General features: G+C 40.4%; 1 protein-coding gene across 1 annotated transcript in view; it reads left to right on the top strand.

The window, feature by feature from the left end:
* The window catches only part of bicd1a (bicaudal D homolog 1a), a gene marked incomplete at its 3' end in the record, with an annotated part of 42,300 nt that overhangs the window by 23,526 nt on the left and 6,985 nt on the right, over positions 1-11,789 (top strand). Inside the window, 7 exon segments of the mRNA XM_014034581.1 lie at positions 886-1,098; positions 5,012-5,164; positions 7,118-7,603; positions 8,805-9,185; positions 9,262-10,020; positions 10,107-10,258; positions 10,390-10,600. Coding sequence (XP_013890035.1) covers positions 886-1,098; positions 5,012-5,164; positions 7,118-7,603; positions 8,805-9,185; positions 9,262-10,020; positions 10,107-10,258; positions 10,390-10,600 — 2,355 coding nt within the window.

The following is an 11,789-nucleotide window of genomic DNA, read 5'->3' as shown; positions in this document are numbered from 1 at the left end:
ATTTTAGTCAATCTGATGATGTCATTTTTAAATATTAAATGATTGATGTCTTACTTAGTACTTGAGTAGCCTTTTTACCAAATACTTTTTTACATTTACTTGAGTTGTTTCTTGGATGGATACTTTTTTACTTTTACTTGAGTAAAAATACTGTATGTTGAAGTAGTGCTACTCTTACTTGAACACAACTTTTTGGTACTTTACCCACCTCATTCTAAGGGACATCACTGAATGAAAAGAACATACGGTCACTTCAAATATGCTTAACTACAAATAGCTGCATCTTGAAAACTTCAATATTTATACACGTTGATCACAGTTTTTTAAACCCTAATGGTTTTTCCAGACGGTGCCGTATTGATTCATTTCTCTTCACAGAGATGACTGCCGGCAGCGTAACCTTATTTTCTGCTGATGTGCTGAGAAAGTGAAGGATGGCTCATAGTTTTATTGAACCACTAAGAGCATCTGCTCTGCTGCACGGATGTCAAACAGAATGCATTTTCCGCTCGTGGAATTCTGCCTCAGCACAGCCCGGCAGTTTGAAACAGTGTAATCAAAGAGTTTTCRTGTTTTTTTGTTACATCTCACCCTGATAAAGTAACCCTCGCTGTGATTGGCCTGTTCCTTCTGTTGACGCCTGCTTTGATTTTCTCAATCRAGCCTCAGTGACTTTCTCATGACAAGTCAGCTTTCGGAGCTGTGAAAACCTGTGTCAGGAAAATAGGAACAGTGTTTCTATTGATCAGAGTGAAACATCAGCCCACATGAGCGACACAGTGGGTGTCTGCAGCGAGGAGCGGCCCCCCTGAACGAGCTGAGAGGCGTGGTTCTACAGCCAAATTGGTTCTTGTGCATTAATTCTCCTCTGGATGATTTCCTCAGGCGTTCGGCCAGGCCTACACCAACCAGCGCAAGGTGGCCGAGGATGGCGAGACCAACGAGGAGACCTTGCTGCAGGAATCTGCATCCAAGGAGGCCTACTACATGGATCGGCTGCTGGAGCTGCAGACGGAGGTGACGCTAAGCCGCTCCGTGGCGTCCAACTCGCAGTCCGAGAACGAGAGGCTCAACTTGCTTCTGCAGGAGCTCCGAGAGGTGAGCTTTCACATATTTAGTTTTTATAGGGGACATAAAACCTGCTATACAACAGTGATCCTCAATTAAAGGTCCAGTTTATTAAAATTTAATAAAAATGTTATTTACTAACGTGAAATAAGGAAAAAAAAATGCTTAATAACACTGAATTCTGACAGAATCTCCTCTCAGCTTTTTGTGCTGATTTTCTTCAGCTGCGTGTCGTTTTCTCAGCCTCTAGATTTGTCTCTGCAGAGAGAGGAGAGCTGGGCCGGCCCGCAATAAATAACTGTTTATATAAATTTAACGACCAGATACGACTTTATATAGGTTCAAATCTACCACTTGGGATCCCTAAGAAGCCAGCAGTGCAGCTGACTGAGGCTCATGCATGAGGACATCCACTCAAAAACCAGATGTAGTGGCTTTAATTTGAAAATAATGAATACGTTCACTGTTTTCACTCAACTGAACTGAGTGAAGGTAACACATTTAACTTTATATTTACGTTAAGTAAACAGAATAAACGTGTTTCCTTTACTTAAATCAGTTGATTGGAACTAGTTGAGATTATTTTTTCAAGTAAATCCATTAAGTGTACAATAACTTGAGAACAATCAGTTTATTTTTAAATGTGAGACGTTTTATACAAATAAAAATGTAAAACCAAGATAAAGTATTTCCTTTTTTTTGTTTGGATTCGTGTTTAAACAGTAATATTTAGAAGTGAATTGTTAAAATATATCAAATAAACTTTGGAAATTAACATTATTCACTGTTTAGTGGCTTTAAGTGTGACAAAAACATCTTCGTTTGAAATCAGAAAGCATTTTTTRTAACACTAAAAARTAMCTGCTGGGAACTTGGTTGTTTTATTTTAATTTAGTAAAARGGATTTATTTTTCCTTTGAAAATGTTGCAATGATTTATTTGTTCAATAAAATGAAAAACGACCTTAAACAGAGAGAACAGCATCCACACTTTGATTCGTGTTTGTGCGCACACGTCTGCAGCCAGCGCGTCGGGAACAGCTGACGTTTGACTCGGGGTCAGACGCTACGGCCACGACCCCATTGTGGGGGGCAAATCCGGTGCTAAGCTGGGGAATGAGTGAAATTCCCTGAGCTTGGCACAAGTGCAGCGACAGAGGAACATGGACAGGTCACATCCATCACAGAGACACATAGAGACAAATGAGACAACCATTCTCTCACACCTACACTGTAAAAAATGCTCATAAAATATAAATAAATAATTAATTTTACGGACATTTCTATCAACCAAAATAAAAAAAATAAACCAATGGATTCTCCTCGTAATTTCATGGTTTATTATGTTAACTTTACATATGTTTCTGTTATTTTTAAGACAGATAATTCAGTATTTTTACAGTGTATTTACTACATTCACAAACACTTTTTGTTCAAAAACTAATGCATAGTTAAGCCTGTTAGTAACCTGATGCATGTCTGAACTAAGGCAGCTCTTCAGCAGCGTGTTTATTAGGGCTGCACAATATATCAAAAATTTATCGTCATYGCGATAACAGCCTGTTCAATATGCAGATCGCAACAACTGCGTCAACTGCTATAAATAGTTAGCTCAAAAGTTTGCATTTTCAAGTTTTGTCACTCAGACGGAAGTTTGAAGTATTTCACCAATCAAATAGAGCCCTTAATGTATTTGGCCAATTGGATAGATACTGTAAGAAATACGTGTTTAATATCGGCTGAAATCAGATTAAAACACAAGTGTTAAATAAGATGATCTGTGATAGGAAATAAATGTCATACAACCCAGAATTCTGGAGCTGAGTGAGGTTTATTTGWCACCGGCTGACGAGCCAAACCACRCTGCMTWTAACCAGGAAATGAATCAGTATATATACAGAATCTTCAATGCCTGAGTTCGCCCCCTGCTGACCTACGGCTGAATCACAGGCATTCAGACAAAGACCTCACCCTAATGGTTTTAAAAAACAGTTTGTGTTTTTATGTTAACATATGTGTGTTGCATATGCATTCGGACATGTAGCTACTCTATTTTAATTAACACATAATAGATCAAACATTATACAAGTATTATAAAATAATGAAACCCTATACTCTGGTGTAGCTTTCTAACATCAGTACTAATCAATAAATAACTCTAAATTTCTTCAATACCTTCATTAAAAAAATAATTTTGGAATGAAAATTATTATGTTATTTTTAATGGGTTTTTTTTTTGCTCAGAATCCAGAGCAGTAAGACATCAAAACTACATAATTATGTATTTGGTGTTTGTTCATTTATCGCAAATCATATTGTCATCGCAATATTAAGCACCAATATCGCGCATCGCAGGTTTTTCTAATACCGTGCAGCCCTAGTGTTTATCAGAGGTTTTCTGCTTCTTTTTAAATCCTCCTCTGAGCACATGAAGCTGGTTAATGTGGAAGGGAAGCTCTTTCATGGAGAGCAGCTGGTGCTGCAACACAAGAGGGTTCATTTGGCCAAGCTCGCTTCTATTAAAGGTTGATTGGTAGCCTCGCCAACTTTTTCACAAACAGAATTAGCACAAAAAAAGGAGCTAGAGAAAGATCTGCATTCATCTGTCAGCAGTTCAACTAGTTTTAACAGGGTTTTATTAAAATACAATCAGACATCTGATTAAAATGCTTTCATTTATGCAGAGAAAATAATCTCAGTATAATACAAGCTGCTTTATATCTGTTGTTTGAAAGTAAAGAACACAATCAGAAACTTTACAATCCGATTCATTTTAACCGACTCCACTTTACAGCTATGAAGTAATGGCAATTGTGATTAAGAAAAAGACAAGATATCTGATGTAATAACTGTTTTATCAAATTTATTGAAGCCTCCACAGTCAGTCTGTGCTGTGCACAGTAATTCAGAGGTTCAAGCTGTTCTTTCTGCCTGACCCTGACTGCTGTAACCACTGATAAGATACAGATCGTTACTGACTGATAATTTGAAACAGGAGGCTCTGCTGCCTATTTACTAACATGCTGAGGTTCTGTGCACACTTTTGTATTGTGTGTGAGAAAATCACAAAGTTTTATGACTGAGCTGCAGACCTGGACCAATTTMATACAGAGCCACACGGCTAGGACTTGCTGTCTCCTGAACACCTCTATGGGCCTAAACAGGCCTGATGTAATGAATGAATAWCAAACGTTTGACTTGCTGAAGAAAATAAGTTGTTACATTTAAAGATTTTCTTTTAAGGATGCAGTTTTAACCTGTAGTGATGGATGCAGAGATTTTTTAAAAAAGCTGATTTTGTTTTTAGCCAGAATAATAATTTAACCTCAGAATGGTGTTCACATCAAACACCATGGGTGGTCACAGCTGGAAGCAGTAAGAACTCAGAGAAACAAGTCAAACATGCAGGACAGCGGCTCTCGAGGACCAGGATTGCCCAGCCCCTGGTTTAATACGTGCCTCAGCTCCATAAGTTACCCCCTCCTGGTGTGTGTACCCACTCACTCCTGACACTCTCTCTGGGTCAGCAGTTTTTTTTTTCAAACAGCATGCACAGAGACCTGCAGGATGCTCTGCAGCAAGAACAGAACAAAAATGCACAACTAAACTGCACACGCGTCGCTTTTTTAATCTTTATGTTCTCCATCTTCTCAGTAGTTGCACGTTTATAGTTTTGGGAAATTAAGAGCGTGATTCCCAAGTTGCTCTCCTGTGTTTGTCCAGCCCACCAACAAGTCACTGCAGAAATCTATTTTTAAATATTTAACACCTCACAGTTTGTTAGTATTCTGAAGTGAGTGCAGATCATCCTTCTAGATATAAGATTTCTGACTTTAGTTTTTTTTTTTTTAAACTGTGAGTTTAAAACGTCAWCTCGTCATCCTCAGAGCAATGTTAGATTTTGTCTTCTATCACCCCCTTCTGTTTTCACGCCTCCTCTCCAGAGTAACGAGATGCTGGAGCTCCAGAGGAGCAGGATGAGGGAGGAAATCAAGGAGTACAAGTTCAGAGAGACCCGGCTGCTTCAGGACTACACCGAGCTGGAGGAGGAGAACATMACMCTGCAGAAACTGGTGTCCACGCTCAAGCAGAACCAGGTTGGTGCAAAGATCACCGTCACAACGCCGCGTACTCTTACAGAGTTAGCGTGTCACTGTGGTATAACCTTTCACTCACTCATGACGTGGTTCTCATTTTACCACTCACAAGCAAATATGATCCCCTAATGATTCGATTTGTCATCACTTTTAGAGATCAAACACCATCCTTTGCTTTACTTTGGGTCACTTTTATAAATGTGGCCACACATGAGTTCAATTGTTCCTGAGAGATCAAACACTACTTTATGGTATCTTTTTCTGCCATGAAGTGTTTTCTAATATGCTAATGTTGTTGTGTCAGTCATGCATTGACATGGTCTATTACTGAGACAAAACAGAAAATAACTTGATATAATTTTAGGCAACAAAGAAGCAGTAAAGCAGGATGAGATAATGTAATCTGAAGAGCAATTACTGTGTTACACAAAGGTTATGGTAAAGGTATTTATTACAAGCAATAAAATCAGATAGAAAGAGTTTACTCCAGTAATTTTCTAGATGTATTGATGAGCAACACTGAAATACAGGTATGCACTCAGTGTCAACAAAGCACATTTATCGGCACACTTTACTGAGACTTAATTCATTTAAAAACTAAACAAATTCTGTAATTAAAAAATACAAATCACAAATAAAATGAAATGCAGCAGAAGGAAGAAAAAAATCTTATATCTGCCACTTTTTTTCTAAAAAAATTTTTGATTCAAACAAAAACAAAAAAACAACAACAAAACATACCAGAAAGTAGTGTTTGATCTCTCAGAAATAATTGAACTCACGTGTGGCCACATTTATAAAAGTGACACATTATACTATTTTGCATTTCTTCAAAAAACAACTTTTATCATTTCTTATTCCACAAATCTAAGCAAAAAATTAACACATCAAAATTGTTGGCTTAGCTGTTAAATCTTTAACTTTGTTTTCAAATTCCATCCCTGCTGTCTTGCTTATAAGTGAAATAGTTAAAACACCAGGCTGCAAAAAACAGAGGAAAAAGGTGTTTTTTAGAAAGAAAACTCATTTTGTGTTTTTTTTATACTTTATTTCATTCAAACATMAATTAAAACAATACAAATAATATTAATGTTGCATCAAAAAAACACAACACAGCATGATCAAATGAAAAAGAGCAGAAAGAAGAAAAAAATCTTGTAACATCTGCCCCCATTTAAAAATATATATATCTACAAAACAAACAACATGCAGAAATTAAACTCAACTTTCACAGTATAGCTTAAAATAATCAACAAAACAACATAACAACAGAAATCTTACTTTCAACCAATATTTTGTTCACATCTCATTAAAAAAAACCTTTTAAGCTTCCTACCAAATGAATAAATTGTTCCAGCATTTTTAAGGTCATTGGGCCTCATGCAAGAACACGTTCATATTCTTCTCCTAAATTTCTCTTACTTTTGTTCGTACAAAGGGTTCGTACGAACATGTCACGTCAGATTCAACAAACACTTCTATCTTCAGGAAAAGTGTGTAAATGAGCTGCGTAAATTCCACCTGTTCTATCCAGCTGCTCGTGCACGCGAGAGGAGATTAGCATAATTACCACCCCAAAAACACCATATAAGGCTATGTTTCCTGCCTCAGATACAAGGAAGTGTTCATTCATGAAAATGACAGCGATAATTAAAAAGAAAAACTTTACGAGTTCAGAGATTGAAGTCCGTCTGTCAGAGATCCAGAAAAGAAAATCTGTCATTTTTAGCAGGTCAGCTGTGGAATAAAAAGAGCTGCTAAAAGTATAAACAACTGTGTTAAATCATTTTCATTTATTCAGAAGTCACAGCGCTGCCCCCCCTCCTCTTGTTACGATTCTCACTGCTCGTTTTTTCAAAATAAAAAGTTTAGCTTAGAGCTTAGTCGCATACTCCTCGTGAGAAATGCTGATGTAAAAAAAAGTAACAAAATTTCTCCTCTATCCTTCCCCAGGTGGAGTACGAGGGATTGAAGCATGAAATCAAGGTGCTGGAGGAGGARACGGTCCTCCTCAACAGCCAGCTGGAAGATGCGCTGCGCCTGAAGGAAATCTCCGAGGGTCAGTTGGAGGAGGCGCTGGACGCCCTGAAGACTGAGCGCGAGCAGAAGAACAACCTAAGGAAAGAACTGGCCCACCACCTCAGCCTGAGCGACAGCGTCTACGGCGCCGGGGCCCACCTGGCCCTCACCGTCACCGGCGTCGAGGGGCTCAAGTTCCCTGAGGAGACCAATGGAACCAACGGCTCCGGCGTCGGCCCCGCCGCTAACGGCAACATGGAGGACAGCAACCGCTGCAACGGCCACCTCCACAACGGACCGGCGTTGGCGAAGATGAACGGGGACTACCGAGCGGGCAGGAAGGGAGAAGGCCTCGTCCCGGACCTGTTCAGTGAGCTCAACCTGTCCGAGATGCAGAAGCTCAAACAGCAGCTGCTGCAGGTGGGTCATCCGGAAATCTCTTTTTATTCAGTCACAGTGTAAATAAAAATATCAGTTTTGTCAGAATAAATTAGAAACGAAATAATCCCTCTGCAGTTGTCATACGGTTTCTTCTGACCGTACAATAAGACACAATAAAAAATTATTTAATAAATTTTATTGAACAGAACAACAGATGGCAACAGAAACATTACAAATATACAATATTCTTACGCTCAAAGGAGTGGGCAGACGTATACATGTTTATTAGCCCACCCCTTCTCCTGCAACCGTATTCCCATCACTTCTTATTGATCAAGAAGTTTAATCTAAATTTCTTTCAAAATAATACATCCAACAACTATTAAATAAGTAAATATACATATATAAAACTAAACAAAACATAAAAAGATAAAGTGCATTCTAAAAAATATAATCCTAAAACAATAATTCAATGTGCAGTCACATAAACAATAACAATAGGTGATATTAACAACAATAACACATAGCAAGGATTGATGTATGTATCTGCTGCTACACCTGAATTTCCCTGTGTGGGACAATAAAGGCAGTTTCTATTCTATTCTATTCTATTCTAATTATTATTCAAGTCTGATATTCATCTGTGAGTACGACGGATTATTAGGACCACATAAGATTTTTTTACTTTTTTTAATTACAAGAATTGTCATAATATTATGACATTAAAGTCGTAACATTACGAGAATAAAGTCGTATGAGAATAAAGTCGTATGAGATTAAAGTCATAATATTCTGAGATTAAAGTCGTAAGATTAGATTAAAGTCATACTGTACTTTTACACAAAAAAGCAGTCTTACAACAGACATAAATACAGAAAGTTTTTCTTGTTCAAATYATCTTGTTGACGTACTGTATACCTCTTATAAACTCCTTACCTTCTCTTGAATAGTTCTCAAATATATTCTGGCAGTTGATTTGTTTTTGCTTTATACAATATTAGAACTGTTGTAGTTTGACTACGTCGATAAGTTTTAGCAGTTTGGATTGTATAAATATAGTGCGTTATTGAGCCTTGTTAAATACTTCAACTTAAATAAGGTCAAACTATAGAACATAACATAATTTCCCATCTAACATGTTTGGCTTTGTTCAAAATATAAATAATTTTAGATATTTTACTTTGAACAAACATGACATGTAGATAAAATCTTTTTCTTTTTTTTTCCCTCCGTCCCTCAGGTGGAGCGTGAAAAGGCATCGCTGCTCATGAACCTGCAGGAGTCCCAGACCCAGCTGCAGCACACGCAGGGCGCTCTGACGGAGCAGAACGAGCGCGTCCATCGCCTCACCGAGCGCGTCAACGCCTTGAAGCATCTCAGCGGGGACAAGGAGCTCGACGACCCGCGGGAAAGCGAGAAACCCGACGGCGGCTCGGCCAACGGCCACCGCCACCCCGACGTCCACGGGTTTGAAATCCTGGAATGTAAGTACAAGGTGGCGGTGACGGAGGTCATCGACCTGAAAGCGGAGCTGAAGGCCTTGAAGGAGAAGTACAACCAGGAGGTGGAGGGGCAGGGGGAGTGTCACAGTGATGACAGAGTCCAGGCCCTGAGTGAACAGGTGTGTTAAAGCTACATTTAGCTCTCGTGACGTTATTTGCAACAAATATTTTAGTTCAGATCATTTCTCCTCTCAGATATCACATCTGGAGCGGAGCTTMCGTGAGAGCCGGGAGAGGGCGGCGAGCCTGGAGGCGGAGCTCCGAGCGGCGTCGAGCACCGCGACGGAGAGCCAGAGCATGCTGAACGTGGCGCAGGACGAGTTGGTGACCTTCAGCGAGGAGCTGGCRCAGCTCTACCACCACGTCTGCCTCTGCAACAACGAGACGCCGAACCGCGTCATGCTGGACTACTATCGCCAGAGCCGCACCACGCGCAGCGGCAGCCTCAAGGGCTCCGACGATCCCCGGGCGCTGCTGTCGCCCCGCCTCGCTCGCCGCCTCGCCGCGGCGTCGGCGGCCTGCTCCCCCGACCCCCCGCGCAGCCCCGCGGACTCCCCGTCCAGAGACGCTCACCACAACGAGGCGACGGCCGGCTCGGCRGACTCTTCGTCCTGCCACGGCAGCCCCGGCCGCGGCCTCACCGGGTCTCCGGTCATCGGCGTCTCGCGCTGCCCGTCCCCGCTGCCCACGGACACAGGTGGGGATCTGCGGAAGGAGCCGATGAACATCTACAACCTGAACGCTATCATCAGAGACCAGATCAAACACCTGCAGAGAGCGGTTGATCGTTCCCTGCAGCTGTCCAGGCAGAGGGCTGCTGCCAGGGAGCTGGCACCCATGCTCGACAAAGACAAGGAGTCCTGCATGGAGGAGATCCTGAAGCTCAAGTCTCTGCTGAGCACCAAGAGAGAACAGATCGCCACACTCCGGCTGGTGCTCAAGGCCAATAAACAGGTCCTATTTTTAAATTGTGTTTAATAAATCATAAGAAAAATGTCGTAGAGGAAAAACTTCTTGAAGATTATCGTTCACTTTCGCAGACAGCGGAAAATGCTTTGGCTAACCTGAAGAGCAAGTACGAGAATGAAAAGGCGATGGTGACAGAGACCATGATGAAGCTGAGGAATGAGCTGAAGGCCTTAAAAGAAGACGCTGCCACCTTTTCCTCTCTCAGGGCCATGTTTGCTACAAGGTAAGATCCAATCCACAAAAACAAATACGTATTTTATTGAGTGATTTAAAAAATCATTTGGCGAAAAAAGAAAAATCAATGAAATTGACCTGTGATCTGCGGGTTAAAAAGTAATGATTGTTTTACCGTAGATGCGATGAGTACGTTACCCAGCTGGATGAGATGCAGAGACAGCTTGCTGCAGCAGAAGATGAGAAGAAGACATTGAACTCGCTCCTCCGTATGGCCATCCAGCAGAAACTGGCCTTGACCCAACGTCTGGAGGATCTGGAGTTCGACCACGAGCAGATTCACCGCGGCCGAGGTGCTAAAGTGCCCAAGATAAAAAGCAGCCCTCCCAAAGTAAGTCCCAGATGTGCCTTTATTACCCTCTGAAACACTTCTCCAACATCACTTCCCTGAGCCTCTGGTTATCCTTTTGTCAAGCCCACTGTGCCGGTTAGATCAAGCCTCAGCTAAGTCAAACACAAGCTGCTCCGATTCCTGTCTCAGCACCAGTTTTATTGTAACAGACCCTGAGAGTCTAATAATAGAGTTCAGATGAGTCATTGATCTAAGAGCGGTCAACAACCCATATTTTATAGTCTCAGCTCCTGCAGCCATGACTGTCTCCCCTTTCYCTCAGAGAAGGAAGATCGATGATAGTCATCACACCCGCCACCCTTTGTTCGCACTGCCGAGAGGCAAAGGTAGAACAGAAAGAAGGGAAAAAACTGATTTTATGTCTGTTTGAACGTGCAGCTGCTGACGCTGCTCACTTCATTACCTCAACCTTCAATCTTTACGTGAACCTAAACCGAATAGAATATTTTTAATAAACAGTTAGTGAGTTCCCAGCATTTTCCCTATTTTAAAGTGTTTTAAAGTGTTTTCCTTTCAGGAGCACTAGAAATTATTAAAAACTGAGTACAGGATGTAAAAATGATTGCAGGGTCATCTTCAGTTCAACAGTCCCTCCTTGTGGAAGATGTTGTGAYTTACAACTTAGACTTTTGTTTTATTCAGTAAAATTCTAATTTATCACATCAGTTCTGTTAATTACTTTAGATGAAGTGTTTTACAGGTTAAAATAAATGTTTTAGTTGCATTTAGACCAGCTGGATCCCCCTTTTTTGAGTTTACTTTATTGAATCCGTGCCTTTTTCGTGAAGGTGCAGTGTAAACAAGTTTCCTCTAGATGGCAGTGTTTGATTAAAGGTGGGAGTTTTTCTGAACTCAAACATATCAGTCAAATAATGATGAAATGGATGATGTTAAAWAATGCAGTGGCCATATGAAGTGGATGTTCTGGAGCTCTAGAGCAGGGGTTCTTAAACTTTTTGACCTCGAAGCCCAATTTATTGAACATAAAGTGGCACGAGGCCACTGATAATATTCTAATCTAAATCTTGATTTAATTTTTATTGTATTTACATCATAACTAAACTATCATAACTAACATAACTAAATTAAATACATTTATAGTTTAAAAGTAAAACTTCTGTCAAATAATCACAAGACATGATTATGACAAACATTTTTATATTGTAAC

The sequence above is a fragment of the Austrofundulus limnaeus genome, unplaced genomic scaffold (genome assembly GCF_001266775.1).
Source record: "Austrofundulus limnaeus strain Quisiro unplaced genomic scaffold, Austrofundulus_limnaeus-1.0 Scaffold7, whole genome shotgun sequence".
NCBI lineage: Eukaryota > Metazoa > Chordata > Actinopteri > Cyprinodontiformes > Rivulidae > Austrofundulus > Austrofundulus limnaeus.
This window is presented reverse-complemented; position numbering and strand designations above follow the sequence as displayed.